The following is a 27961-nucleotide window of genomic DNA, read 5'->3' on the forward strand; positions in this document are numbered from 1 at the left end:
TTACATATCCCATATATAGTATCTGTATATCTCCCATCTACAGATAGATATATATATATATATTTGTTTTGTTTTTACATTTAGGGGTATGAATGTATAATGGTATTAGGCATTGGGAATAAATTCTGTATACCAGTGATAGGCAACATGATGCACTACAGGGGTCGCTCGGCTGGTCCTTTAACCCTCATAGGGGCCGTATATTTCCCTTAATTACAACAATTAAAGAGACACCAAGGATCCAATTTAATTCAGCGCACTGTGCGTCAGGAGCCCCCGACACGGTCTTGGGGCCCCTCCACAGCAATGCAACATCTCAGATCTTGCCTCACACCTCATAGAGGTGGGCGGGTATATGTTGCGTACGTGATGAACATTGTGGTAACGTTCAGCCTCACATCAGGCTGGATTGAAACGGCGCCCAAGCTGCTATAACGTATCAGTGGGCAGTTTAAATAAGTATTACCAGCAATCACAAACAAATCTGACAATAAAGCAGGAAGGAGCTGGAGGCCGCAGGTGACGTCCCGGGAGGGCCGGATGAGGCCCTTGGGCCCCCTGTTGCCCAGGACTACAGTTATTGACCCTCACACCCTTGCCACTAGTTATTTTATATTGGGTGGGCGTGGCTTTGTCACATGGCTGTTGTCATTGCCCCGCCCACCCACCATCAGTGCTCCCAGGACCTTTACCTAAGCTCTCTGTAGTCTGACATGTCTCCCACTAATCCTGGAGTCTCCCCTGCTGTATGTACGCCCTGTTCTCCCCACTGTGGTGCCTTCCACATCATACAGTCATGTCTCCTGTAATGTGTATTATCTCACATGTTCCCACAGTGCTGTATTATACCTGGTACCATAGCTGTAGTCAGCTACTGTTTATTAAGGAATGTCCTCCACACAGGGGAACACAGCTCCCCTTAACCTCAATGACAATAGATCTCCGGAAACATGGCCGCCGCCGTAGGCAGACTACAGAGACGCCGGAGACAATATTATGCAGACATTCGCCCTCTGGTGACCAGACAGAGAAAGTCTCTGCGAGGAAATGACTACAACACCCACAATCCTGTGCGGGGCACAGCTGTCACTTCCGGTGTGGCGTGTAAGGGTCTATAATGGAAGTATTCCTGGTACTTTATCTTGTTGTCTGCCCAGTGATGTCTGCTGGAAGGTAATATCTCTGTTATTACATGTATGTACCATATAATATCCAGTATTACAGCACTGTGATATTGTATGCCACAGATATATCACTATGTTATTATACAGGTTTGTATTATATCAGTATTATATCAGTATATACTTTTATGTCTGTATCCTCTCACTATGTTTTCATATATCACTGGCATTATTATATACCTGTATTACTACACTGTAATGTAACTGATATTGTATATCTGTATTATACCGCTACATTATCATATATCTGTATTCTGCCACTGTCATTATATAGCACTGATCTTACTGTATAGCTATATTATATCACTATATCACTGTATTATCATATGCAACCTATATATCTGTATTCTGTTATAGCACTGATATTGCTGTATATCTGCATTATATCATTCTTATGTGCTAATTATATATCTGTGTTCTGTCATTATAGTATTATATAGTACTTGTATTATTATATATTTGTAATATACCATTATATCATCATTTATCATGTATCACTTCGATCAGCCACAACATTAAAAAACCTGGCTAATATTGCGTAGGTCCCCTTGAGGCCTGGACTCCACAAGACCTCTGAAGGTGTCCTGTGGTATCTGGCACCACGACGTTAGCAGCAGATCCTATACGTCCTGTAAGGTGTGAGGTGGGGCCTCCATGGCTTGGACTTGTTTTTCCAGCACATCCCACAGATGCTCGGATTGAGATCTGGGGAATTTGGAGTCCAAGTCAACACCTTGAACTCTTTGTCTTGTTCCTCAAACCATTGCTGAATGATTTTAACAGTGTGGCAGGGCGCATTATCCTGCTGAAAGAGGCCACTGCCAACAGGAAATGCCATTACCATAAAGGGGGGCACTTGGTCTGCAACAATGTTTAGGTAGATGGTACGTGTCACAGTAACATCCACATGAATGCCAGGACCCAAGGTTTCCCAGCAGAGCATTGCCCAGATCATCACACTGCCCCCGCCGGATTGCTTTCTTCCCATAGTGCATCCTGGTGCCACCTCTTCCACAGGTAAATAACGTACCCAGCCGTCCACATGATGTAAAAGAAAATGGGATTAATCGGACCAGGCCACCTTCTTACATTTAGTCAGTCGCGGCGAGCACCGCCACAACTCACTGTATCTCCTCCTGGCGTCCTGGCCGTCGCTATGACGACCAGGACGTCACTTCCAGGGCAACGGCCGGACGCCGAAAACCGTCTCTAGGCGCTCTGGCAGGCTGAATAGCCGGGCGCATGCGCAACAGATATCACAGCCTGTGGGCTGATTAAGTAGCCTATTAAATGTACTAGCCTGTAGGCTAATTAATCTATTTTGTCTATTAGGCAGGGGCTGTGAGTGATTTCAGAGCTAGGCTCTGATTGGCTGGCAGTAGTATTTAAGGCAGTGAGGACTGAGCCTCACTGCCGGTTATAGCTTTGCTGTCCCAGTCTTGCTGACCTGCTCCTGTTTGCTACTCCCTGTCCTGTGGATACTCTGTTTGATTCCCTGTGTATGACCCCTGCTTGGATTTTGGACTCTGCCTGCTTTCTTGTGACCCTGACCCTTTTGGCCTGTATTTTGGACTCTGCTACCTTGCCTGTGACCCCGACCTCTGGCGTGTTAATAGACTACCCTGCTTGCCTGTGACCTTTGACCGTGGCTATCGTTTGACTACCCGCTGCTTTCTACCAGTCTCCTGGCCTGCCGCTGTTGTTCTGCATTACCAACTGTCAGGATGAGAGCATAAATCTGATATGCTGAAATAGAATATTCAATGTCAGGACCCAAATAAATCTTTGCATGAATACCTAAATTAACCTGATCCGTCAACTCAGATAAATGTGTGACCAAATGAGCCCAGGAGGAGGTAATTGAATTAGGTAAACCCTTTGTGCAGAGACCAGCTCAAGATATGCAGATCACAGACATCCATTGTATTTGATCCTGTATTTCCCTACCTGGGTGTAAATTGGAGAGCCAGACACCTAGGTGCAAATCTTGGAGACTCTGGTATAAAAATCTGCATGGTCTCTATGCAGGTATATAGAAATATGACCTTCAAAGGAAATGTTGTCATAGTTCATATTTTGGGGAAATCTGGATGGCACTCCGTACTGAGGGGCAAAAACCACACAAGGGTCTTAAAACATAGATACCAACTGCACAGGGAACAGCTATAATCACATGTATTCCAGGATGAGATTGGATATTGTTGTAATCTCATCATATTTGGTATTTAAACGTGCGGGAGATTATGACCGGTTTTTGAGGGGGGTGTTATTTCTCTGAGATATATCTGTGAAGAATTACCAACAGGTCAAAACTTAGGAATAGTTTGACCAAACCTGAGGTAACACCCAGGGGACATTTCCGCCCCCACATTAGATTCACACTGCCCCTGTGAACGCCGACCCATTTGAGTTTGCTTAAAAATCTGTGTTCTGAGGGGAAAAGCTGTCAGACTTTTGAGGAAATCAAGTGACATTGATAAGCTGTCCATCTTCCTAGCCAAATTCCCCTTGGCCAGAATGCAATTCATGTAAGTGCAAATCTGAATGTAATCCATTTTATTTTAAACTGTTTTTGTTTGTTTTGTCAATATATTGTTTATTCATTATTTTTCTTTATATCTGAATGCCCTGTATTTTCGTGTATTAAATCTAAAATTTAATAAGTTGCGTCCTTGATACTCTAAAGAATCCATAGCCTGTTTAAAGAGATTGCTCGTCCAGGTTACCCTGTGTGTGATTTGTTGATACATTTGATTAACAAGCTGTGTGTGCTTGTATTTACATTTGTGTAATAGTCTGGAGGTGTGAAGAGTTAACCCTGTGTGTGCTGGTGTGGGTCTTGCTAGTTTGTGGAACTGGAAGCCTGTGTGCCAGCGTGGGACAGTATATTGGGGTCCTATTGCCCGTACCCAATAGGTGGTGGCTGTACCTGAAGTGTCTGGGGGTGTGATAGCGCTGTGTTTGGGGACGATTCCGTAGGTCTAGAACCTGTGTGATAGGTGAGAGAGACAGCGGGCTGAAATCGTGTGTGACCTCATACAGCAAACACCCCAAAGTCACAGCAGCTTGTTCGTGACACCAACCCACACTACATCTGGAGCTAAGGCCTGGGGGCATCCGAGTACCAGTGAGCGCATCAAACTCTAAGGGAAAGGCGGCTGCTATAGGTGAAGACATCCGCCATCTAGTTCTGTGGTTGGTGATCAGGCCAGCAGCCTAACACTTCCATTGCTCCAGGGCCAATTTTTGGCACTCATGTGCCCATTGTAGGCGCTTTTGGCGGTGGATAGGAGTCATAATGGGCACTCAGACCGATCTGTAGCTGCACAGCCCCATACGTAGCAAGCGGCAATGCACTGTGTTTTCTGACACCTTTCTATCATAGCCAGCATTATTTTTTTCAGTAATTTGTGCTGCAGTAGCTCCTCTGTGGAATTGGACCAGACAGGCTAGACTTTGCTCCCCATGCACATCAATTATCCTTTGGCACCCATGACTCTTGTCAAAGTCGCTCAGATTCTTACACTTGCCCGTTTTTCCAGCTTCCAACACATCAACTTCAAGAACTGACTGTTCACTCACTGCCTAATATATTCCCTCTACAGGTGCCATTGTAACGAGATAATGCCATTCACTTCACTTGTCAGTGGTTTTAATATTGTGGCTGATCAGTGTGTGTGTATATAAAGTGACAAAGGGAGTGGTTTACCACAGCCCTCTAAGAGAGGAGTTAGGTACTCTGTGTCTGCAGTGAGGTCAATCAGAGCAACTGAGAACTCCTCTATAAAGACAAGGTGGGAGTGTCACCTGTCCATCAGGCTAGGGCTGTGGAAGGAATGTAAGCCTGAATTGTTCATTATGTCAGTGAGACTGATGCTGAACAAGCTGCCTGGTGTCTAGGGAGTTCGTCTCTGATTAACTTAAGGTCACAGTGGTCGCGGCACTCTCTGCTGTCTGTTGGTGGCGTCCCGGCCGTCTCCATGACGCCCAGGGCGTCACTTCCGGCTCCCCCGTCCCGGTTGTGTGGGCAACAACCGGGACACTTCAGGCTCCCTGCCGCCGCTCTCGGCCAGCGGTCAAACAACCGGATGCGCGCGTGCAGGGCTGTTAGGGATCAGCCAATTAGGGCTGATTAGTATGCACTGCTTTCACTCTTCTCTTCCATTGGCTGCAGTAACAATTAATTATGCTGGTGCTGGGAGCACTTGCAGGGCTTTGCCCCGATTTGTCCGTTGTATTATTTAAGGTAGTGAGTACTAAGCCTCACTGCCGGTTATAGCGTTCTATTCCAGCCTGCTACCTGCTCCTGTGCTACATTGGTGTTAAACCTTGGATTGCCTTTTTCTGTGTATGACCCTTGCCTGTTCCTGGACTCTGAGCTTTGCCTGTGACCCTGACCTTCTGCCTGTACCCGGACTCTGAACCAGTGCCTGTGACCCCGATCTTCTGCCTGTACCAGGACTCTGAACCTTTGCCTGTGACCCTGACCTTCTGCCTGTACCCGGACTCTGAACCTTGCCTGTGGCCCTGACCCTGCTTGTACAAAGACATCTCTGCCGGTACTGACTGGCCAAGTGGACATTACCATCACTGTCCAGTCCCTACTTCGTGTATTACCTACTGTACCAGTGTGCTGTCGTGTGACCATAAACTTGTACTATGCTGAGTGTAAGTCTTGGGGGCATCCGAGTACCTGTGAGCATAACCAGTCTCTACTGGAAAGACTGCTGCTATAGGTGAAGACCTCCTTCTCCTAGTTCTACAAGTTTATGCTGCACTGGTGGCCATAACATTATAACCGGCCCAAAGAAGATTGAAGGTAATTCTATCATGGACGACAGCAAGCTGAACCTTTCTCCAGCCCAGGTTCTGGGCACCCACACCCAGGACTCCCGTTTATTGTGGAAGTGGATGCCTCTGATGTAAGAGGAGGCGCCATTTTTTCTCAAAAAGATCCACAAGTAAGAAATTGCATCTTTGTGCATATCTGTCCAGGAAATTCTCGTCTGCTGAAGTTAATTATGATGATGGAAATCGCTAATTGTTGGCCATCAAGTGGACTCTCGAAGAGTGGCGGCATTGGTTAGAAGGAGCAACCCATGTCATTACTATCTTCACTGACCACAAGAACCTCCAGTATATTCAGACTGCCAAAACTCTAAATCCCCGGCAGGCCCGCTGGGCTTTGTTTTTCACCCGGTTTAACTTTCTCAACACATTCAGTCCAGGTTCAAAGAACACCAAAGCTGACTCTTTGTCTCGGCACTTTATGGCATGCCATCCTCAGCCACCTGACCCGCGCCTGCCCAGAATGTGCCAAAAACAAATCCTCTAGGAACCGTCCTTGTGGTTAACTGCTACTCTTGCCTACTCCGAGCAGGCCTTGGACCCATCTTTGGATCGACTTTATTGTCGACCTCCCATGGTCCTCGGGTCATAACACCATCTGGGTGGTCGTTGACCGTTTCAGTAAAATGGCACACTTTGTACCCTTACCCAAGTTGCTGGATAACTATAAACATAGAGAAAGAAAAGTTGTGTTAGATGCACTTCAACTCTCAAAAATAGTAGGAAATATTGAGCATTGTACCATATTCAAGGTAATAAAACTTAACTCTTATTGACCCAATATTAAAATAGAATAACGAAATATAAAATGTGTAATGTGTAAGTGATTAAAATGTGCTGTAAGCACTTTCTATTCAAAAAGTAAAAAAGTAAATCTGAAAAAATTAAAATAGAGTAACCCATATGCTATTGGGCTCTATATAACAGTATAAACTATGCTTTTTCAAGACCTTGAAGAAGCACAGCGAAACGCACGTGCACTTTGATCCATTAATTATCAGAGCAGAATCTCGTGGCACTCAGAATAGGCTCCTTATACCCAAAGTTAGTGGAGCTTAAACAGGTAGCTAGCAATGCACTCCCTGTGATTTTCCTAGAGACCAACAATGACGATATATGCTGGGCTTATTGGGCTGGTGTAGGAGATGGATTATATAGAAGTAGACCATTCTCTAAGGGAAAGGCGGCTGCTATAGGTGAAGACCTCTTCTCCTGGTTCTACAAGTTTATGCCGCACTGGTGGCCATAACAGCTACATTGCCATCCTGACAAATAAAGCAAAGTACAAAGCAGGAAGTCTCTTGTGTGTGCATCATCAGGAGTGTGCTTGTGCCACTATATATATATATATATATATATATATATATATATATATATATATTATAAAATCATGCATTTTATGATTTATATATTTCTAATTTATTAATTTTGGCTCTACCTTTTTTCATTTCAGATAGTATATGTAGTATCAATATTTAGTGAGATTCTCCCTTCCACATGGACTAAGGATGAGCAAGTACAGGAATGAGATGACTGAGAGGATTTTAAGCCTCACTCTGGAGATCATCTGCCTGCTAACTGGAGAGGTGAGGGATTCTGGGAATGTCACAGTGACATCACTCTTCTATAAACAAAGATGATTTGGCTTGTAGAGAATGTCAGGGATGTGGGAATGATTTCATCTCTGAAGGGGAAAGTTCTATTGAGTGGATGTACTTTTTGTCTAAGAGAAATATTCCCCTTGTTATGTAGGACTATATTGTTGTAAAGAAGCCTGGTGAACATGAGATACTTGGCAGGACCCAGAGCCCCATCATGGTGCCTCCACCTCACTCACTGATACATGAGAGAGACAATGACCAGAAGATCCTGGAACTCACCAACAAGATCATTCAGCTGGTGACTGGAGAGGTGACTGCTGGGAATGGGACATTATACAGTAACACCAGGGGAAGTGTCTGGGTGATGACTGTATCATTGTGTGTGTCAGGTTCCTATAAGGAGTGAGGATGTCACCGTCTATTTCTCCATGGAGGAGTGGGAGTATTTAGAAGGCAACAAGGATATGTACAAGGACGTGATGATGGAGAACCACCAGCCCCTCCAAACATTGGGTAAGGGGTTAACTTACTATTAAATGTGCTAAGTAACAGGATTGTTAACCTGCCATAACATAGTTTAGAGGTTTGTGGTTGCGTCGGCAAGATCCTGAAAAGTCATGGCCAAGTGCCTCGTTTTCCAAGACAAATATAGATGTTTGATCAATAGAGTTCTGATCTGGATAGAAGTAGAAAAGACAAGTGATGTTTATAATATTGATATGAATTATTAGTCTAATACTTTTCTTATCCACATAAGCCTACTACATATCATGTTCTTACCAAAAGTGTATTCACTATATATTTATATTCTTCAGATAAATCTATGGCTGATGAAACATCATCTGAAGAATTTTACGCCCGCACCAGCTTATGCAATTCTATAAATGCTGAAAAAACTAATATTAAAACTCGTCAAGCAAAATGCTTGAAAATTAAGGAAGAAAATGAGGTGAAGAAGACATCTAAGAGCGATGTGACTAATCTTACCAATCAATCTGTCTCGGCTGAAGAAGGAAATGTCACCAACACGGACATTTATACACACGTGGATCGTACACAGCATATACCTACTTGTATTAAGGAAGAATCGGTTTCACGTGAACAAGGAAACGTTACAGACATCAACATTTATCCACCCACAGATCATACACAATATAGATCTTCTCCTATTAAGGAGGAATCAGTCTCATGTGATGGAGGAAACCTCACAGACACTGACATTTATACACCCACAGATCATACACAATATACATCTACTGATATTAAGGAGGAATCAGTCTCGTGTGATGGAGGAAACCTCAAGGACCCCAACATTTATCCACCCACAGATCATGCACAATATAGATCTACTCATATTAAGGAGGAATCTGTGTTGTATGAAGAAGGAACTCTCACAGAAACTGCCCTTTATTTACCCCCAGACGTATGTGAGGAAAGTAATCTCAATATATTTACACCGATGGACCAACTATATAAAGATATTGACATTCTGGAATTTAGCAAATGGGACATCAGTCCAGAGAAAATACAGAACTCCTCATTGGTGAACTACCCTGAGTGTGAGGAGATTTTCACCAACAAATCAACTTTTCCAGTGAATCAGAGGACTTCTGTATTAGACAAACCAACTGGTTGCCCTGACTGGTGGAGATGTTTTGGTAGTAACTCAGATCCGGTGGTGCCACAGAAAGCGCACACAGCTGCCAAACCGCTTGCGTTTTATGAGCGGGAGAAAAGATTTACCAAACAATCTGACTTTTTTAGGCATCCAAGATTTGATCCCAGAGACAAACAGTTCTTCTGCTTTGAATGCGGGAAATATTTCTCCAGTAACCCCCATCTCATCCGCCACCAAAGGATTCACACGGGCGAGAGACCGTTCTCTTGCTCGGAATGTGGAAAGAGCTTTAACCAGAAGTCTATACTTGTTACACACCAACGGACCCATACAGGAGAAAAACCCTTCGTGTGTTCAGTTTGTGGGAAATCTTTTATCAAAAGTTCGAACCTCGTCACCCATCAAAGGGTTCACGGAGGGGAGAAGCCATTTTATTGCCCAGAGTGTGGAAAATCGTTCATGAAAAGTTCCAGTCTTGTTGCGCACCAAAGAACTCATAGAGGCAGAAAACAATTTACCTTTCTCTGATACCAGAAACTTTCTGGAATTAAAAATGACTTGTAACAGAATAGTAATTAATTATTTAAAAAAAACTACATATTATTCTTAATGATAATTGTGAAAACTCCCCTTGCTGAATAAATCAAGGCTGCTCCTTCATTTGAGATTTTTTTTGTTAATGTTTCTCTTAATGATATGGTCTTTCTATTCAAGATATGTCTGACTTTATATACAATATAGAATGGAAAATCGTAAACAAGTCTGTTTTGTATTTTTCCTTTAATCGTTATGCTTCCAGCATATAAACGCTATGTTTTGTTCGTATGGGAGTTAAAGTCCCATGAAAAAAATAAGATGTGTAACCAAGCAGGTTGGTTACATTTTATTCCTTGGTTTCATTCTTCATACTGCTATTAATTATTCACAATTCTGCAGACTTTCTACAGTGTAATGTGACTACCATGGCAACCACAGTCACATGGCATATGATGTAGTGAGCAGAGAGGCTTTGGAACGCCCCTCTGAGCTCTGTGAAATCCTCCTCCCTCTGCCATATGTGTCTGGCAGCCATACATTTTTTCCTCCAGAGCGATTTTGAAAAGGAAGATGATGATTTGTAAAATCATATGCATACTTAAAAAGTACATGCCATTTTAAAGGGAAAAATGTCTTATTTGGGAGTGCTGCTTTAAACTAATTATTTTAAATTGAAATGATCGCAGGTACATTTTCAAGAGATTTATAAGTGTATGTTTACAGCCATTCATTGTCTAATGAAAGAAAAAGTTGCCTGTTATTTTCTGTGTAATATATGTATTTTTGAATAACATCAAAATCTTTAGCAAAATTGAAATATTACAGAGTTTATATAATGTCACCAAATAAACACATAAATCATAAAATAAACAATGGGAATTGATTTTGTGAATTTACTATTTAAGTGATCGTTATTAAAGACCACTTTTACAGATAAACTGGATGCTAGTGAATTAGACTACATGTTTGCTACTTATATGGATTTGAATTAAAACTTCTCAGAAACATTGATGGTAGGGATCTTTGTTAGTGGAATTGTGTTCTTTCGCTGATACCGATCTAAACTACACACTGTTTAGTACTGTGCCTGGACAGAGTGACCGGTGCATGCAGCATTATTTTACAGGGCCATCACATGTGGCTGGTCTCCCTTTACAAAACAAGTATCTCCAGCTGATTTCTCTAGAGGAGCCGAACCGCTTGCCTTCTGTTTCATTTCACGAAAGTTGACTTGGAGAAGAGGATGCTACTACTGCTCCCTACTTCTGATTAGTGAGCTTCCAGATCACACAATTCAGATCTTGCAAGAGTGTGTACGCTCCCTCGATCGTGTTTTATCGTACTAAATGACATCGCATCTGTTGATTTGGTTTCCTAAAACTTCCTAAAAATCACGATCAACGATGATGTCGGTCAAATGAGGAAGTGTCACGACCAGCAGCGAAGGCAGATGTCTGTCGAGTGTACAGAGTCAGGATCTTCCCAGCGTAAAGGTAGCCAGTCTGGGCTTGTCAGCATGACTCCAGGCAGACCTGCCGCATGGTTTAAAAAAAAAAAAACGTTTGCCAATAGCAGCCAGTTCCAGCAGCCACTTTGAGAAAACTGTAGTCCCGACAGCTAATGGTGATACAGAGTTCCCCAGCAACACACCTCTATATCCCAGAGTCCTGCACACTAACTACACACCACACGTGAGCTCTGTTCTCACACCTCTTAGACTCCCCCCGCACTCGCACCAAACACAAACAGGTGCTTTCGCTTCTCCATACACACATGCACTCACTCGTGCTTGCTCCCTTTCAACGTACACATTATTATCATTTATATAGCGCCAGCATATTCCATAGCGCTATACAAAAGGCAGATGTCACACATACACAAACATTATTTCTATTTTTATACATGTGCACTCACACACGTATATACACATACACACGTGTACATGCGCTAACAGATCCCCGTAGCTCTATCTACAGAGTAATAAACAATGGATTAAATATGGAGGTAACTTAACGACAGAATGGAGTAAAATGTTACTGGGATTAAACTACTCCCTCCTGAGAGTGATTTAGTAACGTCTTATAATATCTTGCCTAGTACACTATGATGTAATGGATGTAAGGATTATATGTACTTTATATGCCCTCAGAGATATGTCTGTAAGGTAAATTATATTGTATCCTGTGCTTGTCTGTGTCTCTGATCACTGAAAGGGTAAATGGATGGTTTGTCCATGTTCATAATACACCATATTGGAGTTGATAACAGAATTGTAGGTTATTGTATGTGGAGGTTAATAGATGTGTGGTACTTGGGCGTTCTAGAACCCGGTGGAACAAGGGAGTGACGTGGGTAGCTCCTAGGCGGGGCCTATCTGCCTAACAACTTGGACTCTACGATTGTACTGGTACAAGAAGAATTATTAAGAGGTTTAGTAAAAAGATGCCTCTTGAGAACATGTCATTTCGTATTTTCGACATGACAGAAACAGCGTTAAAAGATGTAAATTTTATTTTACCTCCATAAGAAATAAGTTATTAATAAAAAATGATGATGTTTGTCTTATTATTATTAGGATGGACAAGTCCAATATATATATAGTATGTATATACACTATATGGACAAAAGTGAAGGGCAATCTTAATGCTTCAGCACACCAAGTCATTTTGGATAATGTTGTGCTTCCAACGTTGTGGCAACAGTTTGGGGAAAGCCCTTTTCTATTCTAACATGACTGTGCCCCAGTGCACAAAGCAAGGACTACAAAGACATGGTTTGATGAGTTCGTTGTGGAAGAACTTGAATGGTCCGCACAGAGCCCTGACCTCAACCCCATCAAACACCTTCAGAATGAACTGGAATGGAGATTGCGAGCCAGGTCTTCTCCTCCAACATCAAGGCCTGACCTCATAAATGCTCTACAGAATAAATGTGCACAAAAACATCTTGTGGAAAACCTTCCAAGAAGAGTGGAAGCTGTATGTGTGTGTGTGTGTATATATATATATTCCTACTACATGTGCCAAGAATTTTGTCGTTACATGTAAATGATGCACATATTGTCAGACGCCGTCCCCGCTGATCTCCTGTCAGACGGGGAACGGACGTCTGACCTCCCGGCGGCAGCTTCCGGCTTCCTCTGTATTTTCGGGCGCATGCGCCCTGCCTTCTCCAATCACCGCCTCCTCCTCTCCGCCAATCAGTGCATCATGACCATTATTTAAACCTGTCTCTGGCGTCATTAGGGTGCCAGAGTAACAGGTTCACCACCAGTGTTCCTGGCTTCCTTATTCTCCATACTCCTGAGTATCCTGCTTCCTGATTACCTGTAGTGACCTTGGCTTGGCGACCATTCTACTCTTCTGTGTGACCCATTCTGTACTTTGACCTCGGCTTGGCGACTATTCCTTTGGATTACCCTCTGTACCTGATATTCCTGATTGCTGTGACCCGGAACCGTCTGACCTTTCTACACTACACTGGTGACTGGCTAGTAGGACCGCGACCTGCGTGCCCTGTGCAGCAAAGTCCAAACCTCCTTGCGGGGGTCCCTGGTGAACACCAGGGGCATGTTAGACTCCGCGCCTGTTAGACCAGTTGCGCTAATACCGGTTAGTGTTTACTCCTCTCCAGTATCCCTAGGCCTACGGCCTGACACATATATGGAAGACCTATAAACCTTACATTGTGTTTCAGTGTATAGTATGATGAATAAACACTGTACTGGGTGTAATATATAGCCTCATATCTATCATTGTGTATATACAAGTGTCTTTCACATTATATAACCCTCTGTTGGGGCCCCCTTTTCATCCAGCACATAAAATACAGAAATATCTAGTATCAACCGGCAGAGAGTGTAACTGGCAACGACTCAAATACCAACGAGCCAAATATTTGATGACAGTAGTTAGACGTTATTAACCACCAGTTGTCCTTTTAAAAAGAGTTTAACAATTACCCTACAAGCTTGTATTGTAACAATAACAATACAAAGGAACAGAAGCGGTTTGATAAATACACAATAGAGCCGACCCCTTGGGCACAATACGATGGACACCGGTTATGTCTCTTGTCCTGTCAGCAAGGGACCAGGTCCAGCCTAGTGTTACATCGCTCTCGGTAGGCACACAGCGTAGCGTGGACCCACAGCGTGCAAATGGAGTGACGAGGACACTCCGCACTAACGTCTCTGGGATTTCAGTACAAAAGAGCTTGAACCGATATCAACCAATGTCCTGTAGTTACAGTCACTTTGGGGTTCTCAGGATGTGGGGTACTGACGATGGCCATCAGCCTATTGGTGTAGCTGGAGCTCAACATTTCATGAGGCGCTGTATAATGAAATAAACATGGCTGTAGTGTGCATGCCGCCATTCATCATCATGGATTTCTTCTGCAACACCAAACAGTCAATAACACAAAGAGCACATAACACAAATAAATATGGGATCAAATGAATAAACCTCTCAAATGAGGGCTTTCCCCCCAAAATAAGGTCAGTGGGTAGGCATGGAAATATATATACATGTAGCTTATATGGTGACAGACATTTACATCTTTATTATTAATAACACATTGAGCATGGTGAGAGTTGTACTAGAAAGGAGACAGCGGCCACTCAGACATCACGTCCTCTATCACATCGCTCTCCACGCACAGCTCGGCGCTATCACCTCTCTGATTTGCTGACTCGTATCATGTGACGGCTTTACTCCGCAACAGTTCAGCGCTAGGATTGAATAACGGTAATATATTGTTTTCTACATCTGTCCTCCAGATCCCCGACAATATGGCGCCCGTTACATACCCCTCTGACTACAATTCCCACAACTCCCAGCTCACTAACGAGACTGTCTCTGTGTTACATATAAACATTTCCCCCATTCACTGCTGAGAGGTAATAGATTCATCTGTATCTGTTATATTCTTTATCACTAGTGCTCCAATATCTGTGTATTATTATATTATCACACTCTAATATCTATATATCAATATATAATCACCTACACTGTAATATCTATATATCAATATATTATCACCTACACTGTAATATCTGTATATCATTATATTATATTATACACTGTATTATCTGTACTCATATTATCAGCTACAATGTAATATATGTATAGCATTATATTATATTATACACTGTATTATCTGTACTCATATTATCAGCTACCATGTAATATATGTATATCATTATATATTATCACCTACACTTTAATATCTGTATATTGTATTACATTATCACTTACATTGTAATATCTGTATCTTATTATATTATCTTATACACTTAATTATCTGTACTCATATTATCAGCTACAATGTAATATATGTATATCATTGTATATTATCACCTACACTGTAATATGTGTATATTGTATTACATTATCACTTGTAATGTCTGTTGCTCATTACATTATATTATCACTTACATTGTAATGTCGGAATTTCATAGCATATTATCAATTACACATTAATATCTGTATCTCATTTTAGTATTACACACTTTAATAACTACCTTATCACTTACTCTGTAATAAACATATCTCATTATATTGTATTACACATACACTGTCATCATTATCTTGTTGTGTTACACTGTAATAATGTGGTTCAGCATTGTAAATTCTACATCATTATCATGTAGGATAATAGAGTTCTAAGGGGGGATTCTTTTAGGTCTGTGATCACAGAGAATGTTCCTCCAGCACCTCTCAACTTCCGCTGTACAGCTCCCACCAAGTCTTGTTCTCCTGTAGCCCATGATCACAGTGAATGTTTTTACAGCACCTGCTGCTCCCACCACATCTCTTACTCCTCAAGTCCGTGATCACAGAGGATTTTCCTCCACCACTGGTTGCTCCCTCTTCTCTCATCTTCCAATCTTCCACTCCCACTATTTCCAGTTGTACTCTAGTCTGTGATCACATAGAATGTTCCTACAACACTTTCTGCTCCTTCTCTCATGTGCTGCTCCCACCACGTCTTGTTCTCCTCTAGGGACACATATATCAATCTTATCATAAAGTGAAAAATAGTTTTCAATCCTTATCACATTGATAAGGATTGAACTATTTCTCAAATTTATGAAAAACGCAACACAGAAACAACTGCTCCTTCTGTGATAAAAAAAAATCACACTTACCCCCCTCTTCGGAACGCGATGTCTCCGGATCTCCTCCTTGTCCTCTTCGTTTTTCTTTACACTGGAATTGTGCATGTGCAGTTGGAAGAACTGGACATCTGCACAGACATCTCCGCTCTGTCTCTGCAACTATAGTTGCAGGGAGCGAGCGGTGAGTGACAGGGAGGGATCATGTGATCCCTCCACACATGCGCTGTCCAGCTCTGCTCTTCGAAATCCTTCAATTATGATAATGTACGCCAGCTTCCGAAAAAAACTTTTTTTTCGGAACTTGTTAGATTGCGGTTGGGAGCAGTCACCATACTGTAGAACGGTGACTGCTCCCATATCCACGATATCTGCTGCAATGCACCTTTCTTAAATATGCGGGACACATGGATTTTACAGTAAGTGCACGATAGTGCACCATCACTGTTTGTTAAATATGCCCCTTTGTCTGTGATCTCAGAGAATTTTCCTCCACTACTGGTTGCTATCTCTTCTCTCATCTTCCAATCTTCTGCTCCTGTCATGTCTAGTTCTCCTCTAGTCTATGATTACAGAAAAGGTTCCTCCAGCACTTTCATCCTCATCATTATCACCATTTATTTATATAGCGCCACTGATTCCGCAGCGCTGTACAGAGAACTCACTCACATCAGTCCCTGTCCCATTGGACCTTACAGTCTAAATTCCCTAACATGCACACAGAGAGAGAGAGAGACTAGGTTCAATTTGATAGCAGCCAATTAACTTACCTGTATGTTTTTGGAGTGTGGGAGGAAACCGGAGCACCCAGAGGAAACCCACAAAAAAAAACGGGGAGAACATACAAACTCCTCACAGATAAGGCCATGGATGGGAATTGAACTCATGACCCCAGCGCAGAAGTGCTAACCACTTAGCCAGCGTGCTGCCCCCACTTTCTTCTCCCTCTTCTTTCATCTTTGGATCTGCTGCTCCCACCAAGTCTTGTTCTTTTCTAGTCTATGATCACAGAGAATGCTCCTACATCACCTGCTGTTCCCTCTTCTCACCCATCACGTCCCTCAGCATCAGTTTGGTGTAACAGAATAAACTGTGGGACAGGAGAAGATGGAGTGGGTTAGCCAGGTGTCATGTTTGACCAGTCATTACAAATGAACTTTATTTTGTGTCTCTCCCTTAGTTAAACATCTGCCCCTGTTACATAGAAGAAACCCTGGACCAGGGTCATAGGTTGGGTCTAGTAGTCTGGAATGTCCTATAACTGAGAGTATATTGGTATAGTGTAAGTGAGCTGATAAATGATGGATTACTGTAACCAAAGTGTGTGTGTCAGTGTAGACAAAAGCACGTAAAACAAGAAAAACACAATGGTACCTTATTTTCTTAACTTAACAGGTAAAATAAATCTGTAAATGGTATCATTTTGGCATCCTTCCTTTCCTATATATTCTTTTCAATATACATTTTATATTAGAAAGAGCGATTGCCAAATGCAATCAAGTATCAAGATATCTGAGAGTGACAAAAAAAGGAGCAGAGAGCGGTCAAAGAGGAGACAGACTAAACCTCTCAAGTCTTCTCCTAGCTGCATTTAGGGATAAACAAACCCTATGTCTAATATATACTTTGTTGTTTCTTCACATTCAAGCTTCTCTCAAAATCTGAATCCTTCATGAGTTCCCTTAATTGTTGTCCAACAAATTTATCCTCTTTAATTTTTGCATAACTTATTCTAGGAAACTTGTTCTTTAAGAAAAGAAAACCTTGGTCATTATGATCCATTACTTTGAGGAAATTCTTCATTAAACTCAGTTTAATATGCAGTGGTGGTAGGTACTCAGGGGTCACAAGAGTAAACAAAAAAACGCAGATTAAAGCTCTATTTAAAAATGGAGAGCGACTCACTCAGAATTACAGAATTACACATACACAGCTGATTCCTCAACTTTATTTTCTGCTTCGACATAAATAAATGATTAATAGGGAATAGCGAATGCATTTAACATCATTTTTGCTCATTATAAAAAGTTTGAAGTAAAAATAAATAATTTTTTAAAATTAAGAAAAATAACCATACAACTGGCTGTTTTGAGCAAAATGTATGATTTGTTTAAAAACAAGTATGTCTGTCACAAAAAAGTGGAGGCCTTAGGACAAATTCTGACCTAATTTTCGGAATTGGCACCCAAAAAATACATAAGAAGCAGCAAAAATTAGGCATTTAGCAAAATCATTGTTGACCAGTGTTATTAACATACATTTCTGCTTATGCGGAACGCTCATGTTTTTGTTTGATGTTTAGCATCTGGAGCAACTGTTTCTGTCCGCTGAGGTCACCTTATGATAGGTCTCACAAACCAGAAGAATTCTCCGACCATTTCAAAGGAGCCTGAAGATGGAGAAGGACCGGGACAAAATGACTGAGAGGATATTAAACCTCACCCTGGAGATCATCTACCTCCTGACCGGAGAGGTGAGGGACTCTGGGAGTATCACATTGACATCACTCTTATCTCTATCAGTAAAACAGGGACCTGAATGTAGAGGTGAGGGATTCTGGGTAAAACAGGGACCTGGCTGGAGAGGTGACGGATTCTGGGAATGTCACAGGGACATTATCCTTGTGTCTATTAATTAGGCTTGATTTTATCATGCTAAAGCGGACAAGAAAAGTGCTTCTCGTATACAACGAGTCATGTTTTTTGTATTTAGCTGGTGGAGGGAAGGATAATTATTATTATTCAAAGTGGAAGAGGGCGCAGCTGAAACAAGAGGAGAGAATGTGGCTTATAGTGGAGATTGGGACAGCTGTGAGGGTGTGAATAGTATCATCAGGGATAAGGAAAGCTTTAAAAAGAGATCGGTTTTTAGAGAATGTGTAAAAATTTGAAGGCTGTGGGAAAGCCTCATTGGGCGTGGTAGGGAATTCTTAAGTGGTGAACAGAACGGGAGAAGTCTTTTAGCCGCGAGTGAGAGGTGGTTACCAGAGACGAGCCAAGGTGCGGGTAGATCTAAGAGGGTGGGAGGGAGAGTAGTTTGATAAGAGATCTGAGATGTATGAAGGGGTGGTGTTATTGAGGGCTTTGTAGGTTAAGGGGTGAGTAATTTAAATTTGATTATGAATTCAGATATGAAGCGATGAGAAAGGAAGATCAGTCATGTAGCAGCATTTAGGATGGATTGAAGTGTGGATATATGGGTGTCGATGATGAGAGAATGGATAAGAGTTTTGGTAGCATGTTGAGTTAGAAAAGGGCGTATTCTGGCAATGTTTTTAAGGTGGAATTGACAGAACTGGGAGAGAGTCTGGATGTGAGAAATAAAGCAGAGGGCGGAGTCAAGTGTGACACCAAGATAGTGGGCTTGGGGGACTGAGGAAATCATGGTGTTATTAACAGTAAGTTAAATTTGAGGGCAGATGGTGACTCTGGCAGGAGGGAAGATAATAAGCTCTGTTTTGGATATGTTGAGCTTTAGGTAGCGTTGGGACATCCATGTGGAGATAGCAGGAAGACATTTGGTTACACGAGATAGTAAAGAAGGAGAGAGGTCATCAGCATAGAGATGGTATTGGAGGCCGAATATGGGTGAAATTAATTCTCTGAATGGCTGAATGAACAAAAACATTTGCAACTAAACGCCAGTGAATAGCTACCCACATGTGAAAGGTGGTTTATTGAAATGTACAGCGTAGAGGTGGTATTGGAGGCCGAATGAGTGAATTAGTGCCCAAGAGAAGAGGTGTACAGTGAAAAAAGTAAAGGGCCAAGAACAGAGCCTTGTAGGACCCCAACAGATAGTGGGAGTGGAGGGGAGGATGTGCCAGAGGTAGAAACACTAAAGGAGCGTTTCGATAGGTAGGAAGTGAACCAGGAAAGAACTGCGTCACAAAGGCCAATGGAGTGAAAAGTGTGTAGGAGAAGACGGTGATCAACAGTGTCAAAAGCAGCAGAGAGGTCCAGGAGTATGAGTATGGAGAAATGACTTTGCAGTAAGTAGATCATTAATCATTTTTGTGAGAGCAGTTTCAGTGGAATGTTGGGGGTGGAAGTCTGATTGCAGAGAGTCGAGAATGGAATGAGAGCAGAGAAAGTGAGACAGGCGTTTGTACACTAATCGCTCAAGTAGATTGAAGGCAAAGGGGATGAGAGAAATAGGACAGTTGTTGGAGAGAGAGGCTGGATCCAGAGATGGTTTCTTTAGAATTGGTGAGATGAGCACATGTTTAATGGTGAATCGAAATGTGCAAGTGGAGAGAGACAGATTGAAGAGGTGAGTTAGAGGTGGGCATGCAGTGGAGGAGAGGGAGCGTAGAAGTTGGGAGGGAATAGGGTCTAGTGGACAGGTTGTAGGGTGAGATGATGAGATTAGTGTAGAGACTTCATCTTCAGTTACTGGAGAGAATAAATTAAGGGTGGATTGGGAAGTGTAGGTGAAGGTGTGGAAAGTGGGTGGAATCTGGCATGAGAATTATCTTGTTGAATGGTGTCGATTTTAACTTTGAAGCAGGTAGAAAAATCATGGGCAGTGAGGGAGGAAGGAGGAGGAGGTGCAGGTGGGCAGAGAAGTGAGTTGAAGGTGGCAAAGAGGCGATGTGGGTTAGAAGACTGGGTGGACATTAGAGATTTGGAGAATGTTTGTTTGGCAATTGAAAGGGCAGCGCTGTAAGATGAGAGGTTGAATTTATAGTGGAGGAAATCGGGATAGGAACGAGATTTCCTCCAGTGGTGCTCTGCAGTGGGGGAGCACTTTTGTAGGTAGCGGATCTGTTTGTTGTGCCATGGCTGGGATTTGGATCATCGGAGACTATATGTAGTAGCTGGAGCTGCATTGCCTAGGGCTGAAGTGAGTGTTTTGTTATAGAAAGAGGCAGCCTGATTAGGACAGGACAATGCTGTCATTGGAGAAAATAGTTGTTTTAGTGAAAATGAGAAGTGGATTGGGTTAAGAGTACTTAGATTTCGTTGTGTACGTGTGTATTTGGGTGCAGGGAGGGAGGTGAGGCTGAAGAGAAGAAGGTTGTGGTCAGAGAGTGGGAAGGCTAAATTGAAGAAACAGAACCAATTGGGCTTAACTTCTCTTTGAAATTATGTCTGATTTTCTAAATGCTTCAAAGGGGAAATCTTCGTATGTGTTTAAATATAGATCTATAAAGTGAAAACCAATTCTTCAACAAATACATCTCTCAGTTGATTTATGAGTTGCAAAGAATTTTTTTGTTCTGCCAAAGTTGAAAATTATGGAAAGTTTAATCAGTTTTATTTGTTATTCCTAAGGTATCAGTACTTGTCTTTCTTTTGTAAGTTCATATATATATATATATATATATATATTGAGAGAGAGAGATTGGGGGCGCCTCCTGTAGTTATGTCTTGTTGAGCATTATGGAGCTCAGTTACAGACGGGAGTAAATTCAACTACAGGGTGGAATTTTGTACCTCAGCAAAACCATGCTGTTCTGCATTTAAACTCGGTTACCGAAAAGTAGGTTATTAGGAATAGACATGTGAAAAAGATATTGCACCCACTTTAAGAGCTATGTTTTTATATATATATGAGTATAATCAAGCATTGATAGGTCTTATAATGTGATACATTTATTATCATGTAACAGGCGATAACAGATTTTACTTTGCTTCATCATTTGATCGTCAAGAAGTTCTACCTTCTTTATATATAAAAGCAAAATCTTTGGCTGTTTAGTCTGCAGTATTTATGTTTATGATAACATCTTGCCAAGGAGAAAAAACAACTGCAATGATCTCCCATAACCAGTTGTTTCTGCCCATCAGTGTGGAAAGGTCTATAGGGCCATTTGCAAACAGTTTGAACGGTGAGAAAGATTACTTATAAATGGAGAACATTGAAGACAGTTGCCAATATTCCCAGGAGTTGACGTCACAGCAAATTCACCCAAATATCAGACCATGTGATGCCCCATATATCACAAAGGTTTTAGAATATTGTAACAAGGAGTGGGCCAGAATACATGAAATACGATGGAAATGACTGATAAACTCGTACAGAAAATGTTTACTTCACCTTATTGATGCTAAAGGTGGTTCTACAAACTATTGAATTATGGGGTGTACTTACTTTTTCACACGTCTTCTTCATGTTGGCTTGATTTTTGTTCCATAAATAATGCCAAAGTAAAATATTTTATGTGTTACTTATTATATTACATTAGCTTTAGCAACTTTTAGGACTTGGTGAAGACTGTTTGATTGTTAATTATATCCTGATATGTAAAAACACAGATTTGAAAAGAAATTGGCGGCACTTTCTTTGTCACTGTATATACTTAGACATTCTGAACTTAAATTTATGTACTAAGGGGTATATTAAATACAAAGCAAAGTACTGCCGGAACCTCACTTGATGAACCTTCGCGGCGATGTCCGAACTGAAATCTCGCCTCATAGAGATACCGCTACCGTAATAACCAGAAGTGCATGCAGGAGGATATCGCGTAAGGCTCCTGCGGCTCTTTACAGTCTATTGAATTCCTCCATTAGATTATAAAACAAGTTTATTCTTCGTTGATAACAAGACGTGCTTTAATATGTACGGCTTTTACATTAAAATACAACTTGTATTTCTGATTCTGTCTCCAATTATAACAGTGCTCCGTCACAGTACCTCCACCTCACTCACTGATACATGAGAGGGACAATGACCAGAAGATCCTGGAACTGACCAACAAGATCATTCAGCTGCTGACTGGAGAGGTGACTGCTGGGAATGGGACACTATAAAGTAACACCAGGGAATGTGTGTTATTATTATTTATTTATAAGGCGCCACAGATTCCATAGCGCCAGAGAATTGTACAAATACAGATAGGACATTACTATTAGAGTAAGAAAAATCACAAATACACGAGGCAGTTACGGATAAGTGGCACAGATGAGTGTGAGTAAAACGGGAGACGAACAGAATTTAGCAAAAGTGATGACAGGACATACCAGGAAGACGGACTGTAGACAGACATGAGAGAGAGAGGACCTTGTCCATAAGAGCTTACTCTTTCTAGAGTGAGAGGTAGTGAGAGACAGTAGGAGCGACGAATAAAATGAAGATGTGGGCGAAGGAAGAGGAGGTGATAACAAAATGGTTAACAGGTGGTAGGGTAGATGAGCATGAAGAAGTGAGTTTTGAAGGAGCATTTAAAGGATTGTAGCTTAGGGGAGAGATGGGTGAGGTGGGGTAGTGAGTTCCAAAAGTCAGGGGCTGCACGGGAGAAGTCTTTTAGGTGAGAGTGGGAAGGGGTAATGAGAGGTGAAGAGACAGAGTCATAGGTCAGATACAGAGCAAGGTGGTTGGGTTCGGGTGTCCGTCAAGACGAGGTCAGAGATGACAAAAGAGATGTGTCTGGGTGATGACTGTATCATTGTGTGTGTCAGGTTCCTATAAGGTGTGAGGACACCACCGTCTATTTCTCCACGGAGGAGTGGGAGTATTTAGAAGGTCACAAGGATCTGTACAAGGGCGTTATGATGAAGAATCACCAGACCCTGACATCACCGGGTAAGATAACATTGAATTGTTATTAAATGTGTCATATAAGAACATAAACTAAAATGGTTGCAATCATCCGAAGACTACTGGAGAGTCAGGATCTGAGAGGTGGGATTAGTGCACGTTAATACTTTTATAGACTATGGTGATCTTCTTAATAAACATGTGACATCACAAGACTGGGCAACCACTAACCCTGACCTTGGCAATTTGGGAAATATATACATGTGTGGGAACACCAATGTTCATGCCCACATTTTGTAGGAGTCTTAGTCTGCACCCATACCTTTCTGAATCAACATCATCTTTTAGAAAACAGTTTAGATAATATGTTACTTCTGTTACTCAAAGTGAACTTGCTGTGTATTTATCTCATTACAGACTCATCAATCTCTTACAATGAATCTGCAGGAGAATTTCATGCCCATATATCTTTATACAATTCTGCAAACACTGACAAACATTATAGTAAAACTTCCAAGGAAGAAAAATGTGTAAATATCTATGAAGCAAATGAGATTCAGAGGACTTCTGTGAGGGATGTGTCCTACAAGTCAACATCATTTGAAGAAGGAAACTTCACTGACATTTCTACAAACAATGATCGTACACAATATACGTCTAGCAATGTTAAGAAGAAATCAGTTTCATGTGATGGAGGAAACCTCACAGACTCCGACATTTATACACTCACAGATCACACACAATATACATCTACTCATATTAAGGAGGAATCAGTCTCATGTGATGGAGGAAACCTCACAGTCACTGACATTTATACACTCACAGATCATACACAATATACATCTACTCATATTAAGGAAGAACCAGTTTCATCTGAAGAAAGAAGTATCAAAGACACTGATATTTATAACCCCACAGATCATATACAATACACATCTACTCATATTAAGGAGGAATCAGTCTCATGTGATAGAAGAAACCACACGGACGGCAACAGTTATACAGCCAACTATCTTAAACAATATACATCTACTCATATTAAGGATGAATCAGTCTTGTGTGAAGGAAATTTGACCGATTTGGACAACTATATACACACAGATCATGCACAATCAAAATATAAGTCCCCTGATATTAATGAAGAATCTACCTCTATATTTACCAATGAAGGTTTCACCGATGACATTTATATGCCTAGAATAAATGCATACTGTAACTCCGAATCTTCTAGACATGAAAACACTTGGAAGATTGGTAGACAACAAATGGATCTTAATTTGTCAACGTTGACTCATGGAAACTGTAGAAATGTTTCCAACGTCATGAGAGACAAATCCTTCATATGTTTCGAATGTGGTAAATGTTTTTCTAGTAGTCCACACCTCATCCGGCATCAAAGAACTCATACAGGGGAAAGGCCGTTTGAGTGTACAGATTGTGGTAAATTTTTTTCGAGCAGCTCAAACCTAATTATGCATCAGAGAACACACACAGGGGAAAAACCATTTGCCTGCTTGGAATGCGGGAAACGTTTCGCCCGCAACCCTCATCTTATCAGACACCAGAGAATTCACACAGGTGAGAAACCCTTTGAGTGTTTGGAGTGCGGCAAGAAATTTAATCAAGACTCAAATCTCCTGAAACATCAACGGACTCACACAGGAGAAAAGCCATATGTGTGCTTAGACTGTGGCAAGTATTTCACCAGTAACCCTCATCTTCTGAGACACCGGCGAATCCACACAGGAGAAAAGCCATTTTCATGCTCTGAATGTGGGAAATGTTTTTCCAGCAGCTCAAATCTTGCTACTCACCGCAGGACTCACACAGGAGAAAAACCTTTTTCGTGTTCGGACTGCGGGAAATGTTTTGGCAAAAGTTCAAATCTTGTTGCCCACGAGAGAATCCATAAACCATTTTCATATTCAGAAAGTGAGAAAACTTGTCATAAAAATCTTGCTACCTATCAGACAAATCACCACAGAGAGGCCAGTTCCAATGAGGAAAATGTCTTGTTAAATTTCAGAGAATTTGCCGAGGAGACAAACAGTTTTCTTGGTTATGAGATAGAAAGTGAATGGATTTAAGCATAAAATGTTACCTATTCACAAAAAGGTTGTTTTAGCTTTATTTTGTTTTAGTGTATAATAGAACAGTAAAAAAGGAAATATATTTTAGCACTGTGGTGAATGTTGTATATGTCTTAATGAGATGCACAAGTTATTACAAACATTGTTTGCTATCTATAGTTTATTAAACTACTTCTATAGAAAACAGACATTTATTTTCTTCTAGCACAAATCAGATTATGTCTCATGTTTTGAACCTGTGGATTGGGCTCCAAAAATGGCTTCATCATGCCATTTAGAGATCTTGTACTTAGTTTTATATTCCTGTTTTATTATTGTTATTTTGTTCACATCAGCTTGTTACTGTTTATTTTATTTCTTACAGCAATATTAATTAATCTTAAAGGAAGTTATTATTAATAATAAGTCACAAAGCTGATTCACAGGCAATTTGGGTCTCGGCAGAAATTCTTTGGAGTTCCGTCCCCCGATGAGCTCTGTGACCATATAGTATTTATACAGGTCACAGAAATCCGAGGCGGCTTCTGATATTACACCATTATCGTGTGTTTATATAGCACCTCAAACGTTCTGCAGCTCTATACAAAGATAGGACGAGACAATGTAACAAGCCGGATGACATAATCTGACGTGATAAATATAGTAGTAGGACGTAATTGGCGTGACAAGGAAAACGGACAACAGCACGGGTGAGAGAGGGCAGGTTGCATGGTAGAATGCCGACATCCGCTTGTGGGGTGGAGCAAAGTGCTCCGCGTGGGAGGAGACTAAGAACTAGATCGTCGGACTTTAGGTCACATGTAAATGAGAGGAACAGAGTTCCGTGGACACAAGAGGAGGGAGAGCTCATGATGATGATATCCATAATAACTTACCATAGGGAGTGCATTATTCCCTATAATACACAAATTTTCCTAGTGACACCCATTATTTTCACCATTTTAACCTGTTTGAAATCTGTTCAAACTATAATAAATCATAAGTGGTGGAATATATAAAGGGGACAATACAACAATTCCTATGACAGGAAACCTGTATACTATGAAACAAATGACCATAGCATAACATGTATGATAATTTAACTTAAACTATCCACTCCGCCACTTATTCAATGTGACCTCCATCCTTGGTATGGCAGCTAGAGATCCACCCCAGTACTAGACAAATCCCGGGTAGTCGTGACACCTTACAATGTACAGCCATTTACATTATTTAGTATCAAGCTCAATGGGTTTTCCTTGCTGGATACTGAATTGTACGGTCTACAGGGGTCCATTGTAACAGGAGTGGTTTAAAAATCACTGTGATCTAAACATTCACTGTCATTTATGGCTGAAGGGAGATTAAATTTATATGTAGCACAAGACTTTAAGGGGAAGGCAAGAAATAAGGGATATTTGCCATCCCAAGGTATGGACCGCCGACAGAACGAGAAAAGCGTCCTGTTGCCTAGCAACGGAACGCGCCTTTTGCGCATGTGGGCCCGGAAGTACATCCCACTGCTAGGCAACAGGACGGGATTTGCTACGAGAGGCAGGCGGCCGTCCCCAGCACCTATGCCTGATTGCGGGGACAGCGTCTGACAAATATTAGTACATTCTCAGGTATATTGTACTTTTATAGTGTCTTGTCGTATAAGCACATTGGGCCCGATTCATTAAGGCATACAGAGCCAAAACAAAATGAGTAAATTTGCACCTTGGCAAAACCATGTTGCATTGGAGGGGAGGTAAATTTAAAAAGTAGGGACAGATTTATATCTGGGATAGGGCATGTCCAAGATCAACTTTAAATTTCAGTGTAAAAATAAGTTATCAAGTATTTGTGTGCTACATGAACAAGCAGGGAGTATTTTCCTTACGTGCAAAATAATAAACTAATTTGCACTCCTTGCATTGTAACAGGGTTTGTCCAGGAGAAAAGTTTACAAGTCTAGGTAGTGTAAGAAAAAAAGAAAAGAGGGATGCTAACATATGGAACAAATAGGCAAGTGAACAGAGGGGAAAAGAATGTAAGAATATACAAAATTATAGGGTCAGAGTCAAAAGAGAATCAAGTACAGATAATAGGAAATGTGAAGGTTTACCCGCTGTACAGAGGTGTATATGTGGATATTGTGGAAACTCCCCAGAAGAGAAATGCATACGGTGGTGTCACAATTCTACAGACAAAGAACCAAATTCACTATTATATTTACTCAAAAAAAAAAAAAAAAAAATTATAATTGTTGGATTTGATCCAAATCCCCCCCAGCTCTATTATTATTATTATTATTATTATTATTAATTTTTATGTACAGGGCACCACAAAGTGTCCGTAGCGCCGTACATATACAAACAATAGGACAATACAAGGTGAAACACCACGGTACAGTTAACAATAAGCACTATAACTCCAGAGGCTCAAAGCACAGCTAGAGAGAAAGGCTGAAAGGTCAAGGGTGAGGGATATTTAGCACAAGCAGGAAACCTGTGCCCAAGAGG

The 27961-nt window shown here is 41.3% G+C and overlaps 2 protein-coding genes across 4 annotated transcripts in view; both read left to right on the forward strand.

Moving 5' to 3' along the window:
• Window positions 1-27961, forward strand: part of LOC142160080 (uncharacterized) — a 205309-nt gene that overhangs the window by 20112 nt on the left and 157236 nt on the right. The gene's annotated exons all lie outside the window — the stretch shown is intronic.
• LOC142160099 (uncharacterized) lies at window positions 1082-25645 on the forward strand. 3 transcript variants are annotated; one of them, XM_075215048.1, is made up of 6 exons: window positions 1082-1173; window positions 7483-7615; window positions 7782-7940; window positions 8020-8143; window positions 8446-9720; window positions 24769-25628. In XM_075215048.1, exons 2-6 carry the CDS (start codon window positions 7538-7540, stop codon window positions 25473-25475), a joined length of 2343 nt encoding a protein of 780 aa, XP_075071149.1. In that variant the 5' UTR covers window positions 1082-1173; window positions 7483-7537; the 3' UTR covers window positions 25476-25628. The 3 variants fall into 3 exon arrangements, with proteins under 3 accessions (XP_075071149.1, XP_075071147.1, XP_075071148.1); XM_075215046.1 differs by lacking the exons at window positions 1082-1173; window positions 7483-7615; window positions 7782-7940; window positions 8020-8143; window positions 8446-9720 and adding exons at window positions 14637-14685; window positions 18206-18376; window positions 22530-22634; window positions 23310-23433 and having other exon boundaries at window positions 23806-25645; XM_075215047.1 differs by lacking the exons at window positions 1082-1173; window positions 7483-7615; window positions 7782-7940; window positions 8020-8143; window positions 8446-9720 and adding exons at window positions 16738-17185; window positions 18206-18376; window positions 22530-22634; window positions 23310-23433 and having other exon boundaries at window positions 23806-25645.

The sequence above is a fragment of the Mixophyes fleayi genome, chromosome 6, assembly GCF_038048845.1.
Source record: "Mixophyes fleayi isolate aMixFle1 chromosome 6, aMixFle1.hap1, whole genome shotgun sequence".
Taxonomy (NCBI): Eukaryota; Metazoa; Chordata; class Amphibia; order Anura; family Limnodynastidae; genus Mixophyes; species Mixophyes fleayi.